Genomic DNA, 25,279 nt, shown 5'->3' with positions numbered 1-25,279 from the left:
TCTCTGTTTGAACAGTTCCAGTGGTAGGTAATTCTATTTCAAGAAAAGTTGCTTCCATTGTTCTGTGATTCTGAATAACTATTAGAAAATTCTTCTTTAGGTGGAGCTAAAACATGGCTCGTTATACATTTCACCCGTATGTTCTACTCTTCACTTTGGAGCTTCCTGGAATAAATTTTATCCCCTTTTCACATGGCAAGTTTTCAAGTATTTAAAATTATTATATTTCTCTCAACACATTCTTTGTCCCCAGCATGGGGATATCTGATTACCTATATTTTTATGACATAATTATATATGATATAATTTTTTTACATGATAGTAATTTTATTTCTTGCCTTCAGCCAACATTTTTAAAGTTATACTCAAAGCACATTCACTGGTTTTTCCCTCCCACCCACAAATAAGCTTTGGTGTGAAAATAGGTAAGCAACACCACACATTATATTCTCTTCTTGGGAATACACATTATAGAATAACATATTAAGTTTCTAAGAAGGTTTGGAGTAAAGTATCATGTTGGACTTTCTTTAATCTAGTGTTTCACAAATTTATATGATCTTGTGCTAGGAAAATATATCAAATTTTATAAAGTTTTTTGGAATACTATCTGGAAAAAATATATGAAGTTATGTGTTAATCTTTATGGAATATTTATTGTTTATAGCATATGTCTTACAAAATCAGAAGTCTAAAGTAAACCACACTTCGTTACTTAATGAAATCCTGGGTTATCTTTCTAACTCATGAGAAACAGGTGTATTATGTTAATTGATTAGAGTATAATTTTTTTCTTATATTTACTGGAAAGAAAGGAAAAATAAGGTAAGGGGAAAACATATGTGCATATATTCAAGTCAGAAAAATGGACATAACTGTTACAATAACACTTTTTATTAAAATATGTTATTAACGAAACTTGCGAATAATGCATTAGAAATAAATATTCTACTTCTGTTTTATTAGAAAGCATTCACTCTTTTTATTTAAAAAATCCAAAAAACATTGGCAAATATAAGAGCTGAATAATTTGCAATTCAAGTGTATTTCAAGTGTTAAAACACTAAGATTCTGTTAGAAATATGTTATAATAAATGTGAAACTTAAGATGTTTAGTTGCTAGAGTACATTGCACTATATCTAGGAACAGCAGCTGTAGGAAATAGTAATGATCTAAAACTGACTGTTGCTCTGTTATTTGGTATTAAATGACTAGAACTCTATTGTTATAAAGTATTTGATGCATTTCATATCCGTTCTTGAACTAAATAGCAAACTTATACCTACAAAAGCTACTTAGCAATCTGAATTTAATAATTTCTTTATAATTATGGTAAAGAAATATCTCATTTTTTCATTTTCTTCAGATCTTACTGCCTCCTATTAGATTACTGTATTTATACTGTAAATATAGTATATGCATAAGTAATTTTGAACATAAACAAATACGTGTTTTCTATCGCATAACAATGCAGTTCCTTTATTTGGTATTAGTAAGCTGTGAAAGAGACCAAAAAAACTATCTTTGAGTTGATAAACTATCTTAACTCTGTGTCTGTTTTATTAATTAAAGAAAAGCAGGCTATGCTACATATAAGTGGCGGAAGCATCTTTGGATAGAAAAACTAAGCTGCACAAATGAAAGTGATGACCAAGAACAATTGGAAATGTGGTTTTTGACTTAAACTTATGAATGGTAACCAAATTTCATGTCTGAAATATTAGCTCATTAAACCAATTTTAGATTGTTGAAGATGTGTTTAAATAACGACAGCTTGAAGGAGCCTGAAGCAGGTCATTAAATCCATTGGGATTGGTGGTTTGATTTCATTTCCATCCAGACGGAGATAGCGAAGATGAGGTCCATAACTGAAGATGTCTTGCTCTGCAGGCAGTGTAGTAGTGGTAGGACATATTACGGAGACATTCACATCTACAGAGACAAAGAAAGCATGAATGAATGAATTGGAACACAAGACACTAGGCATGGGGAGACCAAGAAGTATTGCAATGGTCCAATGAAGGGCCTAGTGGCCTGATCTATGAAAGTGGCAGAGACATGAACTATTTTTGTGTAAGTTGGGGATTGTGAATATCTGTTTTATAAGAGTAACCCTGAAGATATGTGCAGCATGTGTATAGTTATCTCACTCCAAATTCAGTGATATTTAGAACAGAGCACTAGAAAGGACATATCACTAAAAGCTGTGGCGGAAACAAAGGTGAATAAGAGATATCACTTGTCTTCTAAGCTTGCAGGTGAGATAAGCCATGCTTAGATTACTATAGGGTGAGACAGGTAGTACTTAGGGTATTAGAGGTGGAGACAGCAGTTCAGATCTGGTACTGAAAGAATGGGTAGGTGGATGGATAGGTGGATGTGTAGGTGGAAACTCAGTCTATCACTAGAGAAAGTGCTTGAAAATTACCTTAAAATGCAAATTTCACATTAATAGTGTATGATGATAGTTTTTTAAAAAGTACATTTAACATAAGTTTGCATATATAATAGTTAGAAAACAACCTTGAATCTCCATCCATGAGTGTGTTTAATTGGAAAGGAAACATTTGCCAAGAATTGAATTACAAAGAATTCAAGCCAGGAAACATCCCATCAGCCTTTTCACATGGTTAGGATGTGAGAAATCATGCACCTGCCTTGGATGAGAGCCCTTGGCATGCATGACTATACTGAGATTTAGGAGCATTCAGGAGAGAAGGCCTGTTAAACTAGCAAAACTCAAAGAAAGATGTGTATTAGCTGATCTCAACCATGAATCTGCATAGTGCCTTTAAATCTCATTTTGAAGATGTTTTGAGCAAGAGATCTTTCCTTAGAAGATAAGACCCACCTAACTTTGGCAATGGCCTTCCTTTGTGTCCGATTGATGCATACGGATTTATGTTGTATTGAAGGATTTTGTGCTTACTGAGAAGTTGCTTTGCTCTGATCTTATGCCATTTTGTGAATACAACCAGCTAAAAATAATAATTCATATTTATATAGCAGTTTTGTTCTCATCAAGTTATTTTTCTCCACATATATTATCACTTTATCATCATACACCCTCTTTTTCTCTCAACCTGAGCATTGCAGGAATAGTGGTCCAGAGAGGTAAGGCAATGCACACAAGGTATTTCAACAGGCAAGTGGCAGACTGAGTCCCAGCCTGGTCCTTTTCCTACTGGGTCCCATGTCTACTGGAGAGGTCATTTCCCTTTCGATGTGCTATCTCATTATTGTTATCACCCTCATGCCCCATAATCAATGCATGTCTCAATAAATGAAATATGAGAAACAAGTGTTCTATTTAATTATATTTTCACGAATTAACTCTGGTGTTTCTTAAAGAGCACCAAGAAGCGACTTATTTGAATAGATAGCATTTTTGCCAAATTTAAAGTCCCTTAAGTTGTTCAGAAGAAATAAATATTTCCATCATTTTTCATAAGAAAAGTTCACAGTCCAGTAAATTCTGAGAACTCTTCATATAAAATGTATGTTTTTTGGAGACCACTTTATTAACAAGTAGAATAGATTATGTGGCCAGAAGAACTAAGTATTTTAACGGTTATTATAACACAGCGTGATATAATGGTGAGCCAATAATTCTAGCCAGGAAAATTTTTATTTTACATTTATATTTTTGGAAGATAGAAATGACCGTGCTTGGTATCTACATTAAGAACCAAACAAATCAATCTTTCTTTGTTGATGTTGTTGCTATTAAAATTATTCTAATATTATTATCTTAGCGTACCTCTACTGATAAAATGTTTTCTAAAGTCTTGCATTGTGGGGATTGAAGAATAATGTGCTATGATTATACTTTCTGAGTGGGAAAAAAAACATTTAAAATGAGAATGGCTGGGCTGAGGTCTGGGCTATTACATTTACTCTTTGTCCTCAGGCAAATATCCTCACCTACTTGAGCCTCAGTTTCTCTTCCTTCAGAAATCCCTAATAATAGCACACAAGGTGCTTGTGAGGATTAATTAGTGGTTCTCAAAGTCTGGTCCCTTGACCGGCAGCATCAATACTAGCTGGGAACTAAATTATTAGGCTCACCCTGGACCTGCTGTGTCAGAACTCTGGAAGTAGGTCCCAGCATCCTATGTTTTACAAGCCTTCCAGGTGACTCTGATGCACACTAAGATATAAAAACAATTAAAAAATAGAAATATATGAGGAAACACTTTGAAAACTCTAAAATGTGAGTAGAGGAAGAATAGTTTTATTGTGTACCTTGTATCAGAATTTAAGTGTCCAGCATATGTGCCCAAATGTGTTTTGAATTTTGCTACCTCACTCTTAAACACACTTATTCTCAAATTCTCAGGGGAATCCCTAATTCTCAAACAGGGATCTATGTGGAATTCCTTTAAATTAACTTCCCACATCAAATGTCCATGAGGCTTTTGTTCCCAGATAAGGAATGTACCTGTTAAAGCACAGAACTTTCATCAGGAAAAATATTGCATATGTTTGGGTCAATATTGGTTGTTGTACTATTTGTTTCAGTGAAACAGATTCAGCTATTATCATTTTTTTTCTGCTGCATCTTTTGCTTTTGACAACAGGATTAAACAAGATGTCTCATCACCGTGGAAAAGTAATTGCTGTGGCAGCAGCCTCCTTGTTAGTTCTTGGACTTTATGCTCAAGTAGGCTGTTAGAAAAACCAAAAAGTACCTTGAATAACTGAAGAGTACTCAGTGGGAAAATAGGCTATTGTTATAAACAGGATGTTTATGTGATTATTTGCTTAAATGAAACTTTAGTGAGTAATAACTGGGCAGCACAACCTTCTGACAATTATGTGTGTTATTTTCCTACAAACCATCTGACTGATTCTCACTTTAGGAATGTATTTTATAGGGTTATTCAGGAGGAGTATCCTCAAGATTATACTCCTAAAGGGCTTGTGCTGGTGTCAAGGATGCATGGATAGATGCCAGGCTGGTAGCAATACCCCTGTGGCTGGACCAAGATATTGTCCACTTCTACACCAGGTTCAGCCTGGTCTCAGTTGTGAAGATACCAAGTTTGCTTTGAATGTCTCCACCCTCTTCTTTCTGTACCCACTAATTTTCTTGCTGGTACCTCTGCCTCCAATGCACTTTGCACTCATCTGTCTCTCCCTTATCAAAGTTAGTTTCCAAATGGAGCAGGTATTCTACCTTGTTGATTGCCATTAGTCCTAAGGAGTTGCCAACCTCCAGGGGCATTTGTTTCCATTTCAATTGAGTAAAGCCTGAAACTACAGTATTGGTTCCCAAATGCATGGTCCCCAGAGCAGCAGTCTCAGCATCACCTGGGAACTTGTTAGAAATGAAAAGTCTCAGGCCCCATCCAGTCCTACTCAATTAGAAACTCTGGGGTGGTGTCACCAATCAATCTATGCACTCCGAAGTTGGAGAAACCCACTGATCTAAAGCAGAGACTCCAATGAGGCTGGTCTTGGGCATCAGCTGTCCTACAGTTTTTAGGACAGAGGTGCCTTCCTGATACCTCCTAAATCATATTCCTTCTATTACTATTCATGAGGTTGTTTGTACCTGGTACACTTTGTTAAATATATCTACCTAGTGACTCAGAAATATTGGAATATCCTTGGAGTAAAAGGAAATAGAGACATTTAATTTCTCCAATAGGAAATAGCCTTCTGCAGATTATTAAAGTCCACTTTTTAATCAGCAAGTGACAATTTGAACTTTTTGGTTCATTAATACTATCTGTGAATAGACAAAACAATGCTGAAAATCGAAAATAAACTAAAACACATCTAAGGGCACATTAGTTGGGGGTAAAAAACCAACACCATTGCTACTTTCAAAGAAGAGATAGAGTAAATTTAATGCCCATGCGCATTTTAGTTAAAGACACACACTGATGGTTACTTACTTTTAATTTTGTTATGATCAAGGTGAAGATGCTGCAGATGAGCACTGATTCGGGGAACCTTTGTGAGCTGATTGTGCGACAGTTGAAGATCTAGAATTGATGACACATTAAAACCACTTGAAGGGAGGCCTGCATCTGATAATTTGTTGTGGTTTAGCCTCAGGAAGGCCACTTTAGGAATCACATTAAAATAATTCTCTGGTATTCCTTCAATAGAATTGTTGTCTAAATATAGTTGCATTGTATTGGCTGGTAATCTTGGTGGCATGTTCCTCAGGGCATTTTTGGCCATATTTAGCTGCATGAGGTTCTTGAGTCCCTTAAAGGTGTCTCTTTGAAAGGCATTGTCTAATAATTTATTGTGCTGCAGGTCAAGAAGGGTCAGATTCTCTAGATTGCTGAAGGTCCCTTGAGGAATTCTGGACACCTTGTTTCTAGCTAATTGTAATTGTTCTAAACTTCTTGGCAATGGAGAAGGTACCTCCTCTAGCTCATTATCTTCCAGAAATAAGAAAAGCAGCTTCTTTAGTTGGCTCAGGGCTCCTTTTTCAATTCCATAGTTGGTGATTTTGTTCTTGTTTAAATTTATCCATCTCAGCTGGGTGGCATTCTCGAATGGCTTCTCAGGAATGGTTTCTATCAGGTTGTTCTCAAGATAAAGATACCAGATCCTTGAAGGAATAGCAGGGATTTCTTTGAGACCTCGATTTTCACAGTATAAAGCAGTAGGGAAACTGGGGGGGCAGAAACACTCTCTGGGACAATCGAAGTCATGCATAGTCCAATCCTCTGGCTCATTTACCTCATAGACCTGTCTCACACTTCGAGTCCATGCAGTATCTGTTATGAATAATACCCAGATGATGAAACGGATTGTGGTTGCCATTATAGTACCTAGAATAAAGGATACAATTGTTAAATGTTTGGAGATCTTGACCTTTAGATAATTGTATGCACCAAAATGGTTAGTAAACATTACTTTTTTGGAAGGAAGGTAAAAACGTTAAAATTTTATTCATAGATATCAGTTAATACACATCTATTTAGTAATCTCTATAGCAAAGCATTTTGCAAACACTGAAACTGACTCACCAACGTGTAGCTTTCTGGTTTTAACCCAATCACAATGAAAACTGAGAAATGGAAAGCAAATTTTAGGAGCTCTAAGTGCTTTTCCATTTCAAGCAATTTAATGCAAGGACGTTAACTGAAACTCAGAGTTGAATGCAAGAGTACAAAAAAGTGATCTTTTAATAACTCAAACGGAGAGTCTGTGTTGTTCCTAAGAAGTAGGCATATGCTTTTACTTTTACTCCTAAATGAGCAAACCATCTGGATGAGATTTCCCAGGCTCTTTGGTCCTAGAGCCAAAGAAACAGAGAGATCAAAGAACATTTTAGCAGTTTGTTGTGAAGGAAGGTTCTAAGATCTGAAGAAAAGTGTGTGATTAATCTCTTTCTCTGTTGCTCAGCTTCTCAGGTAAGTTTTATTTGGGGATATAGGGAAAGACTTCTAATATTATAGGTACACAATAAAGTTATTCAGCCAAGAAATTTAGATTATAAACTCTCTCTATATATAAGTATGTATCACAATTAGGTAGGTAATATATTCAACTATGGCATTTCTATGGTTGATAAGAAGCAACACGTTTAGGATACAAGTAGAGCTCCATATTTTCAGTATGGCTGCTAAGAAAGAACAGGTTAAACTTGCTGATACACGATACGTATAAGACATAAACCCTCCCCATTGAATCAACAAGGTTACAGGTACAATGAACTATTCTAACAGGAAAGAAAATACATATATATAACAGCAGCTTTCTGATCAATGTACATTTAGTTCAACCACTAGATAATAAAGACGGAATAAATTTTACTGATCCCTTAGAAAACGATCAAATTAGTGTCATTTATGAAATGCTGATCTTTCAATTGTGCCGCTAAATTGAGGGAAATGACAAGTGCAGAGCTGTTTCCGCAAGCTGTCAAATTTCCTACGATTGCAGAATTCTGCTCTGGTCACCTTCCAATTGAGACACGTTAAAACATTCTTTTTTTCAGAATAGGGATTTGCTTTAGCTATTGAAGCTGTAACCCTGCCTCTGATGAATCAGAACTTTGCAATCTTAACTTTAAGAGTTTTTAAAAGTGCAAAATAGTTTACCTTGCTGTCCAGGAATATACCGTTGAGTCCTGTATCTGGATCTGAAGTTTGCTAAAAATCGGTTAAGAAAAAAAAAAAAAACAGTTTGACTAATGCGATTATGCTGTCAAGCCTCCTGTGTATGAGAAAAAATAAAACCTACTCTGCCCAGTCACCATGAGCACCTTTTGATCTATTGTTTCCACTTTGACAGGGCTTCAGAAGACCGCTTACCTCAATCTTCTTGGATCTTCTTCCTCCCTTTCTATTGGTCCCTGCTCAATCACAGTAATGGATTGTCCCAGGCTCCACTGTCGTATTTTTATGAATCCACCCTAATATAAATGCATCCGTGGTTCCAACTTTAACTCCTCCAACAACCACAGCATCTCAGTACCTAGGCAGCCCAACACAGGAAATTGACTTAATCTCAAAAACCTATAGCAAAAGTTCAGGGCAATTTTCACTCTGAATTCACAGTTCCAAAAATGTTCTAATGTACTGATACCTAAAACTCATCTACCAGAAGGAAGCTGAAGGTGGTTTTGATTTCAAGTATATAAAAAAAAAGATTTTAAAGTGTTTTACTCCAGATGATCTGTTTTTAAAAAATTGAATACAAAGAAATAAAGGTCAATGTCCTCTGTTTATAGGGAAATATTTAGTTCATTTCTCATATAAAACAGATGCCAGAATTCTATTTAGATATAATGTATTTGATTAAGGGGAAAAGAGATTGAAAAATATATTTGAAGAATTTAAAAATGAAATCTGGGAAGCTATACCTTATGTTGGCACTAAATATGGTGTTACGCTTTTTTTTAACAAAATTGATTTTTGTGCCTCTATTTTTGACTGGGAGCTTTATTCCAAGTAGTTATTAAAATGAGATTTTTTTTCTCATTATAACAGATGTTTTGCATTTAGTCCATTACAAGGCATTCTGTTGCACTGCTAATTTTTTTACTTTAACATATAAGTCTAAGATAATGTGTCTTCTACGTCTTATATTTGAAAAAGTAATTATTGTGCCTTTTGAGTAAAGATGTAAAAATAATCTCACTTTCAGACATTATTCTGTTGATTGATTGTAATCATTTTGTTTTTCAAAATCTGTCTTATTCTGGGATCAAGAAGTTTAATTGATATGACTCGTTGAACAGTGCTCACAGAAGTATTACCAAGGGGCAGGCCCGGTGGTGCAGAGGTTAAGTGCGCATGTTCCACTTTAGGGCCTGGGCTTTGCCAGTTCGGATCCCGGGTGCAGACACGGCACTGCTTGGCACGCCATGCTGTGGTAGGTGTCCCACATATAAAGTAGAGGAAGATGGGCATGATGTTAAAAAAGAAAAAAAGAAGAAGCATTACCAAAGATAGAACAGAGGGAAGAGGAGGGGGCACTGGATATTGTCGTTACACTCTCAACTCGAAAATTCATTTGCGTTTAAGAGAGCTTTTATATTTTTATTTTGTTTTATTTTGAGGAAGATTAGCCCTGAGCTAACATCTGCCTCCAATCCTCCCTTTTTTGCTGAGGAAGATTGGCCCTGAGCTAATGTCTGTGCCTATCTTCCTCTATTTTATATGTGGGACGGCTGCCACATCATGGCTTGATAAGCAGTGCTAGGCCTGCGCCAGGAATCTGAACCAGGGAACCCTGGGCTGCTGCAGTGAAACACATGAATTTAACTGCTACGCCACTGGCTGGCTTTTATAGACCAGGAGCTGATTTAGATATGATCCCTTAGTAGCTTTACAGGAACACTCATATCATAGTTTAAGAAAAAAAGCAAGTGTTGTTTGCTTTCTCACAACAATGATCTCTCTCTTCTGCATTTTTTTGTTTTCTCTTCTTTTTCTAAACACTCAGGATATAAACAACAGATGATCTTCAAATCTGTGTGGCTCCCTTCAGCTACTCTCCTATTTCTTAATTTTCTTTTTTTAGCCACTTATTTCAGTCATTTCTTAATTCTATTACACAAATGTTGCTACGTGTTCATTGTGGGAACATCAGAGCAGTACCCTGGCCACCTCAAGTCTTCATCTCCTGTTCGCCATTCCGCCCATGATCCACCCACCAAAATATGGCTTCTGATCCCTCCACCTTCCTAAAATTGCTCTGACAAGACTCAGCAATCATTGTCGCATTTACTAATCTATTGAAGTCTTTTAGTGTTTAGCTCACTTGACTTGTCTTTTGACAATTCTGACCTATCCTTTTTCTTAAATGTTTCTCTTAGTTTCTCTGACATGATTCTCTCCTAGTTTTTGCCTCCCCTTTTCTATTGACTTCTTTCTGTCTATATCCTGAAGCTCTCTGTTTCCTCCAACATCTTTTAAAAAATGCTTTTAACCTTTAGAGCCCTTTGAGATTCTGTCCTGTGTTCTGTGTTGTTCTCGCTCTATGCACAGGTCCTGTGAGAGACTGAGGTTTTAACCACTCCTCTGGGATGATGACTCCTGAGTCTGTCTCTCCAGCCCAGCCTCTGGAAGAAAACCTGGACTCCGGTGTGTGTATATTCCTACTTTGTAGAAATTTCCTGTTGCATGCCTCAAAGACATATACCTAAAATGAAACTCACTCTCTCTCTGTACTTCTAACTGTTCTCGTCATTTTATACTTTCAAGTGACACCATCATCTTATTCAGTCTCCTAAACCAGAAATCTGGAAATCATTCTTAACTCTTCCCTCTCATTTTGTGAGCATATGATAGCAATCGCATTTTAAGGATCCTGAAAGACGTGATATAAATAAAAATGAACATCTACCATGCTTGCTAGATTTGGTATCGTTGTTTTCCACTGTTGGTATAATCTCTGTCTGTCTATATCTTGATTTTTCCTGTAACGATCCAATCTACCCTCGTTTGATGAGTGATGCCTGGAGGACGAGGACTTAAACCCTTTATTGGAATTGCTTAAGTGCAAGTTCAGTAAATTAAATTAAGAAGGTTGTGAGAATGTCTGAGTCATGTTAGTCGTTTCAAGAATTAATGAAAGATTCTGCCCAGTCTGATCTGACTCTGCTAAGAGAGACAGCAGAAGCCTAAGGTGTAGTGATGTGGATTTGGCATTGTCTCTCTAATGACAGGTTGATATTTTAGAAGCCCATGGGGCTTTGGACATAGTAGGTATTTAGTAAATATTTTCTGATTGAGTGAATGAACAAATAAATACACAAGGCAGATGTACCTCTTTGATGGCCATGAGTTTTTTTATCAGATAAACTATGTAAATAGAAACCTATTGGAGAGCCTTATATATATGGTAAAAATAATATAAAGTAAAATGAAAGAACAGTTTTCCTTTTGCAACTTACCAGTTGTTTGAGTGCGCACAGGCTATTTAACCACTATACGCCTATGTCTACCCATACTGCATCTGCTGTGACTACTACAAAGTGGTGTTTGAAAATTACATGAGACGAAGAAGGTGAACATGTCAGATGAGTGTAGGAAAATTTCATAGAGAAAAAAGCTAAAGCTCAAGGAGAGCTCACAAATCGTCTCTTCAAACTCCTTCCTTTTACCTATGAGGAGAATGAGGCCCAGAAATTTCTTTCAGCAGAAAGTGTGACAGTCGGCATCTCGGCTTTCCTGAAAACCATTGACATTTTAAAAGAGAAGGCAATGTGTGAGGGTATAAAAGATGTGAAACTCTAGCAGGATTTCAACTTTGTTGGCGTGTGTGTCTCCACATCTATGTTAGCAATGTTGGACTACTTCTGTGATCCCAGGAGCTTTGTTTTCGTACAGTTGACTGGACTTTTGCTAGGAGAAATAATTTTCTCTTAATAGATTGATTTTAGCTTTGTGTGACTAAACTCTGTCAAAAAATTTAAAAATATGAAAGAAATCCACTAAAGTATATAACTGACACATAAGCATATACATATATTATTGAAAAACTTTGTCAAAATAATACATTTAATATATTAAATATTATTATAATAACATTAATTACTGTATTAGTAATGATACATTTTAAAGGTCAAAACTACTACAAAACTGATAATGAAGATAACAATCCCCAACCCCACACACAACATAAGTCCTATTCCCAAGAGGCCATTACTTTCAACTTTATCATGGATTTCCTTTAGTATTTACTTTAATAGTCTTGTTTGTATTCTCTTGTTTGACTTCTTAATTTTAAACATCAAGTATTTTCTTGTCAGATAAGGATTGAGCACATTTTCCCAGTCCCACTCCTTACCCCACCTGAAGCCATGATTCCCTTCAGTAACTCCTAATACATGAATATCACCAACTTTGATTAAGTAAATATTGTCTGCATACAATTTCATAGTGAAAAAAGTTAAATTATGCAGTATAAATATTATTTACTGCTAAAATAATCATTGCAAAATTATTTTAATTCCTTCGTTGTACCACGTTTATTTGCTATAATCATATAATGTAACTATATGTAGTATGTTCTATATACATATACAACTATTTCACTAATATGTTCTAAAATCTCAAACAGAATTGTAAAATTACTTTGAAAAACTTATTGCACTCAGTGAGTAGGGGCAACAGAGTGTGCTGGTTAAAAGCCAGATTTGCTTGGGTTTGAGTAAATTTCTGCCATTTACTAACTGTGAGACCTTGAACAATTATTTATCTTTGCCTTAGTCTCCTCACCTGTAAATTAAGGATAATAATAATGAGAATAATAATAACAGTAATAGCAATAATACCCCCTCATAGGGCTGTTGTAAAAATTAAATGAGTTAATTTTCTAAAGCACTTAGGACGTGATAAAATTGTTGACAAGTAAAATTAGACATATTAGGTACACTTTTTTCTCCTGGGAGGTATTTTCCCTGAAATTCTATATTCTCCTGCTTCAATCTAGTTTGCTTGCTGTTGCAAGCCAACCTAAGCAAATCTGGCAGACTATAATCTTCAGGTTTTTTGTGACACATTTCAGTTGTCTGATAGTTAATGACGGCTACAGGATTCCTCCTTTTCAACCTACACAGAGGTGTTATGTTTGATGAAAGTAAGCACAGTTGTATCTTACCTAAGAGGCAATTATTTGCAACAGGCACTAAAAAAATTCGTGCTGAATCTTCATTATGTTTCTTTCAGCATTAACTAAGTTTACTAAGATGTAAATTAAAACACACAAAAATCGCACTGTCTCTGCTGAAGTACTATCTTTTAAAGTATATTACGGATAATACAACCTTTGTTCTCTGAGCCTCTGGGATTGTCGTGTCCTGGACTTCTTTTGCTCATCTCCTGTGCTAGATCCCTTGTTACTTCCTGGATCTTGTGTTCTGTTCTTTCTTGGTTAACTCCACAGTCTTGGCAGAGTGCAGCCTTGGATCACTTCCTGTGCATCTGAGATACTTTTTTGTGTGTGAACTCACATGTATAAAAATGTGTTCATTCAGCCCACCCACTTAACTGATACTTTGACTGGATAGAATTCTAATCTGAAATAATGTTCCTTTCAAATTTTGAAGGTATTTGAATAAGCGATTGTCTTGTTGCTTTTGGAGTTGAAATTAAAAAGCATGATAAAATCGTGATTTTCAGTTTTCAGAATGTGACCTTTTCTTTTTGCTCTCTGAAAACTTTTGGGATTTCCTTTTGATCTTAAGTTTCTGAACTTTTACAACATAGAGATGTATTTGACTCACCCACCAGGTACCCCACAAGTCCTTTCAATCTGGAACTTGATGTCCATGTATTCAGTCAATTTTTTCTACTTCCTCTTTTTGTGAATCTTCGATAGGGCACCCCCTGGTGAGGCTGTCTAATTCTCTTAGCTCTTCTTTTCTACTTCCCCCCTCAAAACATTTTTATGCTTTCTGACAGATTTCCTTAATTTTCTCTCCTGACCTTTAACATTTCTATATCATATATCATATATTCACTTTGGGAATCTGTCCTCTGGTTGTTCCTTTTCTAAAGCATTCTTTTGTTTTATGTAACTGCTAACTTCTCTTATTGCATTCAAAAGGAGATGAAAAACTATAAGATCTTTGTAGTATTGTGAGTTATTTTTGCTCCCTGCAATAATTTTATTTTCTTTGATTTCTTTTTTCCTGGTTTGATTTGGGCTATTAGAGGTGTTTCATATTGGAGGTTTTCCTCACATATGTAATGATGCTTTGCTGAACTTTGATGCTTAAGAAGAAAGCACTAATAATCTTATTGGAAGACCCATGAGAATCGATAGCACTTGTTGGCTAATGACCTGGTATTCTTTCCCTCTCTCTCCACATATATATATTTAAACATATGCGTATGTACAGACACGTGTGTGTGTGTTGGGTATAAATTGAAAAAGTCAATGCTTAGTCAGTGTATTTTCATAGCTATGATTTTTTATCAATACTGCTAGCACGCAGGTTTTTCTCTTGTGAATAGATAGCAAATAACCTTCTATTCATAGTTTAGCCTTTGCACCTGGTGCATCCTGAGGCTATGTTGTCCAAAACTGAACTGAAACTAGCAATAAACCCTGTCACTTATAAGCGATTTATGTTTTGATTCAACTTTGATACCTATGACTCTCTCTGGTACCCGTTGCTCCAAGACTACCAGAAGACTTTCATTATCTCATCAAAAAATAAAAATAAAAACAGCTCTGAGATTCTTGGGTGAGCTCTGTTACCAACTACCCAGAGCCACTCTGCTCTAGAGTCACTTTCTTCCAGCTTTTAAGCCCTTTCTGTTTCTACCAAGTTAACTTTAGCACCACTGGCCTTCAGAGAATGCTAAGATAACAGGAGGTGAGCGGTCTGAAAGCCAATTAGCTTAAAGCTCATCTCTGTAGCACTTCGGAAGAGGTCTCCTCCATGACAACATTTCGTCAGAATGCTGAGAAAATACTACCAGATTCATAATGTCTCTGGTAATCTTGAGGAGATTCATTGAATCATAATTCTGTATGCTTGTTATCCTTAGCTTCTTATCAAACTGCCCTTCCAGGTCTTGCCCATCAGAGCTATATTGTTGCAGCAGTCCACTCTCAGTTGGCTCCCTCATATCATATAGCATCAATTATAGTTTGATTGTATTTATACTCTTCTCAGTCAGCTGGTCATAGAGAAAGCCCTTGTGAGATCATAAGTGTGACTGAAGGGAGGGACAGCAGTGCTATGCCACAGGACTAGGACCTATTTGAACCCATTCCCATTTGTATCATGTACTTGCTAAATAAGCACTGTTGGGCAATTCAGATTAGGCTAGATAAATCAGACAATACTGAGTTCATGGGCAGCAAATGTCAAATTGTTGTTCAGCCTCTCCTTGGGTTTAGTTTCTCAAAAGGATAATAATTATTTACTCAATAGAACATAATCTTGCTTTGGCAAGCTAGGGGTTTAATTCTCTTAGTAAGGCTTACTACATGTTCCTTATAACGACCTGACCTGTCTTACACTCTCTAAATAATATTTAATCTAAGTGATAAATAGCAGGATCACTGTGACCTCAACTATCTGTGAAGATTTCTCTATCTTACACTTCTCAGTACTGAACTCACGTGGAGTAATATTTGGCCTTCAAAATTCAGAGCTTATCCATGTTGTTAGTGGTAGTGGATACATGGTTCACAAAATTGTCTTCAGTTTGGAGATGTAGTCCAACTTTCCTCAGACCTCTAAATCCCAGTAATAAGTCAATGACTTGGCAACCCTATGGTCTTCCATTATGCTTGCCTTCCACGTTCTGGCATTCAAGTGTCTAACCAATGTATCTAGCTAATAAAGTTTACCCTCTAGATTGTATGCCATGATGTTTTGTGAGATGGTATTTCTGCAGACTAAAACGTGGTACAAAGCCAAGGAGTTAACACAATCCCGGAACAGTAGGGCATGATTATATTGTTGTTCCTGTTTGGTGAAAGAAAACAGACTGCTTTTGTAATTTTGTTAATTGGAATAGAGGAAAAAGACATAATTCAGATCAGTTGCTTCATACAAGGTACTAAGAGCTATAATGATTTGGATTACATATGGAACAGCCGTTACAACAGTAGTTGCCATCTAATTAAACTTTGGAAAATCCATTTTTGTCCTCTAAAACTATCTTTCCACCACTAAACGCTAGATTTAAATGAGAATGTGCTGAGAATCATTAGCCCTGCACTTTTAAGTCATTGAAGGTGGCGCTAATATTTCTGACTCTTTTATTGAAATAGTATTGTTATTCATTTAATATTTTTGTAGGGGTGGAGAGCTCTGCAATGTTTGGCTTGGTCTTTCCAAACAGTATGGTCTTTCTTTCACGGGTTACAGAGCCAGTGCGAGAAAACTGTCAGTGTCTGAGGTCATCTGTTCCAACTATACATCCAAGAACTTGGGAAATAAATATGCAAAAGATATAGGCTGGATAAAAGTAAACTTCTCCACTTGTCATCGAAACATCAAAAAACCCTCACTACTGGACTGCAGAAGTGCCCTATGCCCCCAGGAATTAGCTTTGTTTCAAAATTATGTTTTCTTCCTCGGGGCACATTACTCTGGTAATGACCTCTGGTTCTTTTAGGGGAAGCCTAGGTAAAAAAAAAAAAAAAATAGTAGCACACACTTGTGACATCAATCAAGGTACAGTACTTTTCTTTCTTTCTTTTGTTTTTGAGGAAGATTAACCCTGAGCTAACTGCTGCCAATCCTCCTCTTTTTGCTGACGAAGACTGGCCCTGAGCTAACATCCATGCCCATCTTCCTCTACTTTATATGTGGGACGCCTGACACAGCATGGTTTGCCAAGCAGTGCCATGTCCACACCTGGGATCCGAATTGGCGAAGCCTGGGCCACTGAAGTGGAATGTGCGGACTTAACCGCTGTGCCACTGGGCTGGCCCCAAGGTGCAGTACTTTTTGAAGATAAGATACCCTCTCTTTCATTCTGGTAGCTTAGGTCCATGATTTAAATAAGATTTAGAAATTCAGTAAAAGGCAGAAATTCTGCATTATCTGTCATATTGGCTCATCCAAGGCTCTGATGAGCAGTTCTGCAGGGTTTTTGTTTTAAAAATAAAATAGCTTCACAGAGTACTTCACATCTCTTTCATTCCTGGAAATCTGATTCTTAATTGGCCATTATTAAGTTCTTTTTGGATCAGACCATTCTAATTTTGTGTTTATCCCGATGTCTAGTAATGGAAAATATATCTGTTTTACTCATTGGCAGTGAACAGACACTACTTGATCTTTTCTACTCCAGATTTGCCCTCGCTCATAGAAACCAAGGAATCAAATTTCACTGCTATGCCTTCCACCAGCAAACTACAGGCATCACTGAAGTCTTTTTAAAGATACTGATACTCCTATCCCCAATGTATTTCTCAATGCTTGATGAAGATGAATGGATGGATTATACATGACAAATCCATTTTATCATAGAATATGAGAGTTGCATTTTGTGAAAAGATACAGAGTTCTATTTTTTAGAAGTTTTGATTTGTGCCTCCATAATATACCAAGGAATGAACTTCATTTAATGTACGCTTCCACTGAGTTCCGTTTTGTGGTAAGTTTTTCAGCAAAATAACAGACAGACTCCCAACTGCTTACACTTATGTAATGAATCTAAAATCTCTGGAAGTACACTCATATAACTAAATTCAGCCTGTTCTAATATTATCATTCTCCCTCCTTGATTGAGTACCCTGAGAATCTATCTATCTTCCCTCATGTTTAGCCAAGCTGGCCAAAGTGAGGAAATTCCTTTAGTTTGTTTAGAGTAATATTTTCATCCCTAGCTTTCACCTTCCAGTTGATACGTTTTATTATACATGGGGAATTACTGAAGATTAAGGGGAATGGAGCATTAACAAAAAGAATGAAATTTCTCTTAAAATTAATGCCCTGTGTTGAGGAAGTAGCAGCATCTTCAAACAGGTAGGAATTGCTTTACAAGTCAAGGAAAGTGGGGCTCCATCAGGGAGGAAAGGGGGTTCAGTGGGCTTGGGGTTCAAAGGCACTCCCACTCATCTGGATCTTATTGTATAATCCCTATTCCAATTCATGGGGGGCTCTTTGTTTCCAGATCAATGCTCTAACTTTTTAGAAAGAAACAAGATGAATAGTGCATTAATTCCCATTCAGAATGCATTTTGTTTTAGCTGTCTCATCCTGCGATGGAAAGAAATAACATCTTTATGTTTTAAAAATAATTTTATAAAGCATCTATATTTCAAGTATTAAACTTGAGCAGAGAATTTGGGGAGTTGAGCCTGCAATTCTTTCTTTTCCAGATGTTCTGTGGGCTTTTAGAAGCAGCCACTCTGCCCTTAAATCCTGTTTTATGCCCTTCATACTTTCTTATAACAATAGCTATATGATCTTTCAAAGCCTCACCCTCGGGAGATGTGTCATTTTCAGGTAACTACAGATGATATGTCCCATTTTTGTGGGTCATTGTCTTCCAGTCTCTCCTCCCTGAATAATTTCATGGTTTTGACTCCCTTTTACCTAGGCTAGCAAATAACCAATCATAAGTTCCCCACATTTCTCAGCAATCTGATGTCAATAATGGATTTCTGCTATTGATGTCTTTGTGTGCCAGACTCCTAAGCTATAAGCAACAAATAGCAACTCTGCGTGTTTTAACCAAAAAACAGGGTTGCCTTGAAGGTGATAGGTAGAAGCACATAAATGAGAAGATGCTGAAAGACTGAGCTTGGAAAACAGACCAAAGATAATGAGACTCCTAAAAAAATAGATAGAAATAATCTAGCCAGGAAGCCATTGCATTTGCTGCTAAACATCACTGGAACCAGAGGGTCCCACAGACAGTCTTCACTGGGGGCCTTCACTGGTGGCCATTGCAGATGAATTCCAAGCAAGAACAAGCATCTACTCTGCTAAGCCTGTCACAAGCTGCACCCTGCCTTTACAAGAATAGAGACAGAATAGATACTTAGGGCTACTGAACCCCACTAAGATTACAATCAAGAGCAGCTCTCTACATATAGGAAAAGAGTTCAGAGCTGGGACAGATGGAGAAGTGACTGTCTTTTGCCTAGGAATATATAATTGCCTAGTTAAAAGCATAAACTAGACTTTTTCTGTCATAAGAGTCTTCTCCATGGTTTGTCCCTTGCTTACCCAAGGAGTGTCTCTTAATGAGACCCCCATCCTGCAGCCACAGGCACTCTGCTGTAGCCTTACCCAGAGTTTGCAGTTTTCTGAACCGTCTATCTTTAGTCCAAGCCTTGCTTGTGAGGCTTCCTTTACCAGAATTCTTACCACCCGTCTGTCCATAGAACACACACTCAAATGCAGCACTACTTCCTCTGGGAAGACATTCATATCTCCTGTCCCTCACCGATAGAAAAAGTCCACGATCCTGTAAGAAACTACCGTACCAACATAGACTCAGTTCCAACTAAAACAACCTGTGGTTGTTTCTATATCTGTCTTTTAGGGTATAAGCCTCTTAAAACCAGGCAATTTTTTCTTGCTTTTTGTTTCCTTGACTAGCATTGTGCTGGCATATCATGGGCGCTCAATAGATGATTGTGTGATGAGGAAGAGGAATTAAATTTGGTCAATAGCTCTCATAGCCCTCTTAGTCAACCTTTAACTCCCCAATAAAATAATTTTAAGTGACCTGTTCCCTTGAATTTTGTTTTTTGAAGATTTTTTTTTCCCTTTTTCTCCCAAAAGCCCCCAGTACATAGTTGTATATTCTTTCTTGTGGGTCCTTCCAGTTGTGGCATGTGGGATGCCGCCTCAGCATGGCTCAATGAGCAGTGCCATGTCCGCACCCAGGACTCAAATCAATGAAACACTGGGCTGCCTGCAGCAGAGCACGAGAACTTATCCACTCAGCCACGGGGCCAGCCCCTGTTCCCTTGAATTTTAAACCTCTAATTCTTAACTCTTTTCTCCACTGTGAGTATTGGCTATGAAGAAAACTTATTTAATATAGTACTCCTCCCTTCTCCATGGGAGATATATCTCAAGACCCCCAGTGGATACCTAAAACCACAGATAGTACCCAACCCTACACATATATTCTGTGATTTTTCTATACATACATACTTACGATAAAATTTAATTTATAAATTAGGCACAGTAAGAGATTAACAACAATAACTTCTCTTTCGCATATCCAAATTGCCAGTATCATTACTCTTGCACTTTGGAGGCCATTATTAAGTAAAATAAGGATTACTTGAACACAAGAACTATGATACTAGGTTGTGACGCAAGACAGTTGATCTGATGGGTATGGCTACTAAGTGACTAATGGGTGGGTAGCATGGCTACGCTGGACAAAGGGATGATTCTGGGCAGAATGGAGCAGGACAGTACGAGATTTCATCATGCTACTCAGAACGGCATGCAATTTAAAATTTATGAATTATTTATTTATGGAATTTTCCATTTAATATTTTCCGAACTTGGTTGACCACAGATAACTAAAACCACAGAAAGTGAAACTGCTGAAAAAGAGGTTCTTCTGTATTATTAATAATTAGCTTATTTATCCTTTATTTCAATAGGAATTTTGTTTCACTGATTATAACTACTCTGTGGGGTTGGATACTGTAGTTAATTATTTCCCTATGGATAGATTTTTCCCTTTTTTGCCAAACACTTCAACTTCTTAAAACTTTTAGAATAAAAATCATCTCTGAATAGGGCTTTCATATATTTTCCTCAAAATTTAAATTTATTGGAACGAAATAGTTTTAAATAGAAACATCGTTATAGTAGTTGCCTCTTTAGAAAGTAAAATTAGGTTTTTTTAATAGGACAACTAAAGATAGTATGTAATTAAATTTTAACACTGACTTCAATTATACCCAAGATTTCAATGGGAGCTGGAGTATGGTGGCCAGGTGGGGCTCAAGTCACATGCCTAATTAGCTGTGATTTTCAATGGTTCACCTAATCTTATTCATTAGTAAAAGAGAGGCAATGATGACACTGAACTCATTGGTGGTTCTGAAGATTAGGCAAAATTCAAGAAGTAAAATATTTAGAACATAGGCAATCATCAAAGGTTAGCTTTTAATATCACTCCTGTCAGAAGGAATTGGAGAGTCAGAATGCTAGAACCAAGAGATCTAACTGGAGTCGGAATGAAAAACTGGGTCACGAAATGTCCCTCAAACACATCTTAATGAAATCAGGAAATTGGCATTCTGTTTGTTTATTTAGCCAGACTTCAAATGTAATGATTGTGTTAATTGTCCATAAAGGCCTCTTGTGTTTTACTGATATTTTGTATTTTTTACCATTCACCTTTATTGTGCCTTTCCTCATGCACAATACTTTTAACATGACTAACACAAACCTTTTTGTTTTATTTGTTCCTGTAAAATGTGTATTCTTTGTATGAATGCATTTTTAATTTATATAAATGTTACTGGTTACAGCTCATTGTTTCTTATTTTTTTAACCAGCAATTTATTTTTATGATTCAACTTTACAATGTGTACATCTTGTCCGCTACTTCTGATCGAGAACCTGACGTTTTCTTTAGGAGATCTTCTTTGAGAAACGGCTAAGATGTTGTATAACAATGTTCTTTTCATTTTCTTGTTGGAATGGTAATGCATGTTCCTGGCTAGAGACCACTTCCATATTTTCCATATTCATAATTTTGGATAAAATGCTTTTTCTTTTCTTTTTCTATTAAAAGGATATAATTCCTAATTGAGGCATCAAGAGAGAAGTTATCTAGGAAACTATAAAGAAAAGATGTTTGATGCTAGAGTAAGGCCACGACGACTGAAGTGCTGAGGAAGTGTAACACAAACCTACTTTTCTGATGTGTAATTCTCGAGTAAAACCAAATAAAATATGTGTTTGTTATTCTGAGTTTGTGCCAGTGTATAGTAATGGAGATTCCAGAAAGCACTGTGAATTTCATTTATTGAATCTGAAGAAATAAACTGCACTGTCGGTAATACAGCCAACTTTTCTCCGCCCTCTCTCTGCTAAATCAGGGAAGCAGCAATAAAATGATTGCAAATGTATTGTGAAAGCCTCAGTTTGATGCCTTTTGTTCTTTATCCAATTTTTTTTTCAAAGACACTTGCTAGTAGCATGAGGGAAAAGTTATTAACTATTTTTTTACATTTAAAAATATCTTATCACTGCTTTTTGCCTCTCAGGATCAAACTGGTTTTTACAATTTCGTATACAGTGTAATTAACTTTTTGTTCCCGGTGAAAATACAAATGAAGTAGTATTTACACAAACCAAAGAACAAACAGAAAAAAGAACTTGTGTGAGTGAGGGTCAAGAAAAAAAGGAATTTTAATTTATTGATATTTTAATACCAATTACCTATCGGTGTTCAATGCTTCAGCAAGTTTAAGGAAGATAAAGCTTTTGAAATGGTCATTGTCTTTCGTCACTTACTTTGTTTGCAATTAATTTAGAATTTGATGGCAATAACTGATGACCTTAACATAAGCTGTTATTTCGTGGAGAAAAACAGCATGAAAGATTTGAATCGAGAATAATAATGGGGAAAGGTTTTCAGTGTGTGGCCATGGGAGCACGTTTTCAAGCAGAGGAATGTCACAGTATTTCAGTTCTAGATCAATATCCGCTCAAGTTAACAATCATTCACACATAGCCATGATATACCTTGCTAAGTGCTATAAAAGATATGAGTGATATAGAAGAGATAGTCTATCCAGAATCCCTAAGAACTCAGGTGTCAAACTACTTCCTCATCCATTTGCCAGTTATCTAGTCTCCCAAAAACTCTTTCACTCTAATAAACCCACTCAAAGTCTCTGTGCCATAATTTGTATTTCAAACTATTTTGAAATAATTACAGGCATAAATAAAAATTGTGTGCTACGGTGTTAAAAGAGCTTGGAAGAAATCTTCCCTGAGACAGTTCTTAGACTTTGTAAGTGAAATGTCACATAACCAAAACTTTTCCCCAAATCCAATTTGAATAGTTGTGTTTTCTCCTATTTGAGTTTTATACTATGAAGATCCATGGAATGATATCTATCACATCATTTTAACTGTCTGTTGATTCTGAAAATCTTATTTCTTTTATCCTTAACATTTCAGTCTGTGTGTGTGTGTGTGTGTGTGCGTGTGTATAAGAGAAAGAGAGTGAGAGGCATTGCTATTCCTAAAGATGGATTTACCTTGCTAAACCAGAAGGGAAAGACCAGTATGAAATTAAAATTATATAAAAGCTTACATTTTCCAGTTCTGCCTGGGGACACATGATCACTTGGGCCACATGAGATAGCACAGTATCAAATTTCTATCTGAAGCCCTTTGATACAGTCTTTGCACACTGAAATCAAGCTTCACACCTTAACTGAAGGATGGATAGACATTGAATTTCTCAAGATATCTTTTTGCTTGCCTCCCCAAACTACAAAATATTTTCTTCACATTTAGCTGAAATTTTGTAGTGAGCTCAAGCATTTTGTTTAGAAAGAGATCCATAACCAAAATGACACGATTTTGTTCCTATTTTCACCATTGTATATTTTCCGTTATAGTCAAAGCTATTTTTACATCTGCTTGGTATTTAGATAAAGAGAATTGTTAGAGAGAAAAAAAACAAGGGGAAAATTGAGCAAGCATACACATTTTATAGAAAAGAATTCTTGTAAAGTAAAGCAAAGCTATTGGAATCTAAAGTGATTTAGCCAGGAGTACTTGCCACCAAGTATTTTTTCCCTTAGGTAGAGAATTACAGATTTTGTTTGAAATATTGGAAATTTAAAAAGAACTGGCCACATAATCCACTATACATTTCACAGATTTCTCCCAAGCCAAACAATTTAATTCCACATAGTATTTTCAGCCAATGGACAATGAATATTTTCACTGTTAAATTCATTTTCAACTGCTCAAAAAGCCTCCAACCTATTGGCCTCATAAGTTGACAACTCACTCCCTACACTCATTTCTAGGATTTTAGCTGAAATTCACAAACTTTATGCAAGAGTATGTGAATTCTTATGATTTTAAGTTCTTTAATGGCCAACTAATTGCATTGCTTTTAACATATTCATTCTACGAATATTAAGGAAAGTGTCCTAAAGTAATTTTAAATATACTCCCTACCCATTTCTAAATTCTTAGAAGAACAATGATCTAAATTCAGATTTTAAAAATAATATCTTCTATAAATAATCCAAAAAGATAAAAAAGAAACACATTTTTAAATGAAATTCTTTCTAGATTCTTTCACTATCCTTTCAATACTCTTACCTAAAGGACTCTTAAAATTTAGAATTATCCAGGGAGTTTGTCAAAAATGTGATGTTCCTAAGCCCTAGTTTCAGAGATTCTGATTCAGTAGGTTTGAGATGGAGCCCAGGAAGCTGCACTTTTATCGTGTCTCCAGGGTATGCCGATTCAGATTGCCCATGCGTAACACTCTGAGCAAATGTACTTATATTTTTTTCTTAAATTGTAATACTTACCCTCAACCATTTTCTTTTCCCTTGTACTTCCTAGGAGAGCAAGACCGATGGCAGAGGTATTCAAACCCAGGCAGTTTTTTAGCTATATCATAATCTATTGTTAAGAAGTTACTTCAGCTTGAAGTGGAGAGAACAACACAGAATTTCACTCTGTCACCTCCGAAATATAGTCTTGTTGCCCTTTAAAATTTAGAACTTTCCATAGCCTATGAGAAGGGAGATAAAAATGGAGAAACATTGGATTAACACTCTGCCAGTTGGCTGCTATGCCAATGTAGGGACTGAAATGAAAAACCTGCATCATTTTCTTTCCATTTTCCCCAGATGGAATCTATCATAGCAATCCACTTTAAAAGCCCCTTGGGCTGGGTGGGGTGTGATGTAGACAAACTGTCAGTTCTAGTGTTGACAGCATCCCTATTTCTAGGTATTGCATCTATCTCTTGGGAAACTTATGAACGTCAGTGCAAATGGCATTAATTAGTCTTTACTGTTAATTCATTTTCCTAATTTATTTGTTAGCATGAACTTATTCCCTGGGCATAGAAAAAGGAAACTTTACTCTTTTCCCAACTGGTCTAGTACAACAGATGCTTTGGCACATTCAGCAGACTTCAGTTACAGGTGGGGAGCCACTTTTTGCCCCCCAAGCCTAGCACACTTCTTGGCAAAAGTGTGATCCTCAGTAATCATTTGAATAAATGGAGGTAAATTCCTCTTCTACAGAACTCTAAATGAGTGGTTAAGAGGTGTGTAAATAAGCTTAACGCAAGATACAAAGGAGTGTGCGGCTTGCGATAGCTGTAATGTCAGGGCTCAGAT

General features: G+C 36.4%; 1 protein-coding gene across 4 annotated transcripts; it reads right to left on the bottom strand.

The window, feature by feature from the left end:
- Positions 1–917: 917 nt before the first annotated feature.
- On the bottom strand, positions 918–24,547 carry KERA (keratocan). 4 transcript variants are annotated; one of them, XM_046646379.1, is made up of 4 exons: positions 24,458–24,547; positions 8,074–8,124; positions 5,905–6,798; positions 918–1,933 (listed from the first exon to the last, which is right to left on the bottom strand). In XM_046646379.1, exons 1-4 carry the CDS (start codon positions 24,465–24,467, stop codon positions 1,761–1,763), a joined length of 1,128 nt encoding a protein of 375 aa, XP_046502335.1. In that variant the 5' UTR covers positions 24,468–24,547; the 3' UTR covers positions 918–1,760. The 4 variants fall into 4 exon arrangements, with proteins under 4 accessions (XP_046502335.1, XP_046502337.1, XP_046502336.1 ...); XM_046646381.1 differs by lacking the exon at positions 24,458–24,547 and adding an exon at positions 13,251–13,269; XM_046646380.1 differs by lacking the exon at positions 24,458–24,547 and adding an exon at positions 8,287–8,397.
- Between the last annotated feature and the right edge of the window lie 732 nt (positions 24,548–25,279).

This window comes from Equus quagga, chromosome 19 (genome assembly GCF_021613505.1).
Source record: "Equus quagga isolate Etosha38 chromosome 19, UCLA_HA_Equagga_1.0, whole genome shotgun sequence".
NCBI classification, from domain to species: Eukaryota; Metazoa; Chordata; class Mammalia; order Perissodactyla; family Equidae; genus Equus; species Equus quagga.
Note: the sequence above shows the minus strand (reverse complement) of the source record. Positions and strands in the feature narration are given on the sequence as shown.

Coding starts and splice junctions, on each gene's coding strand:
- KERA (XM_046646379.1), bottom strand. Junction 6,799..8,073: donor GTATATTCCTGGACAGCAAG/GTAAACTATTTT, acceptor CCTTTATTCTAG/GTACTATAATGGCAACCACA. Junction 1,934..5,904: donor TGATCATAACAAAATTAAAA/GTAAGTAACCAT, acceptor TTGTCTCTGTAG/ATGTGAATGTCTCCGTAATA.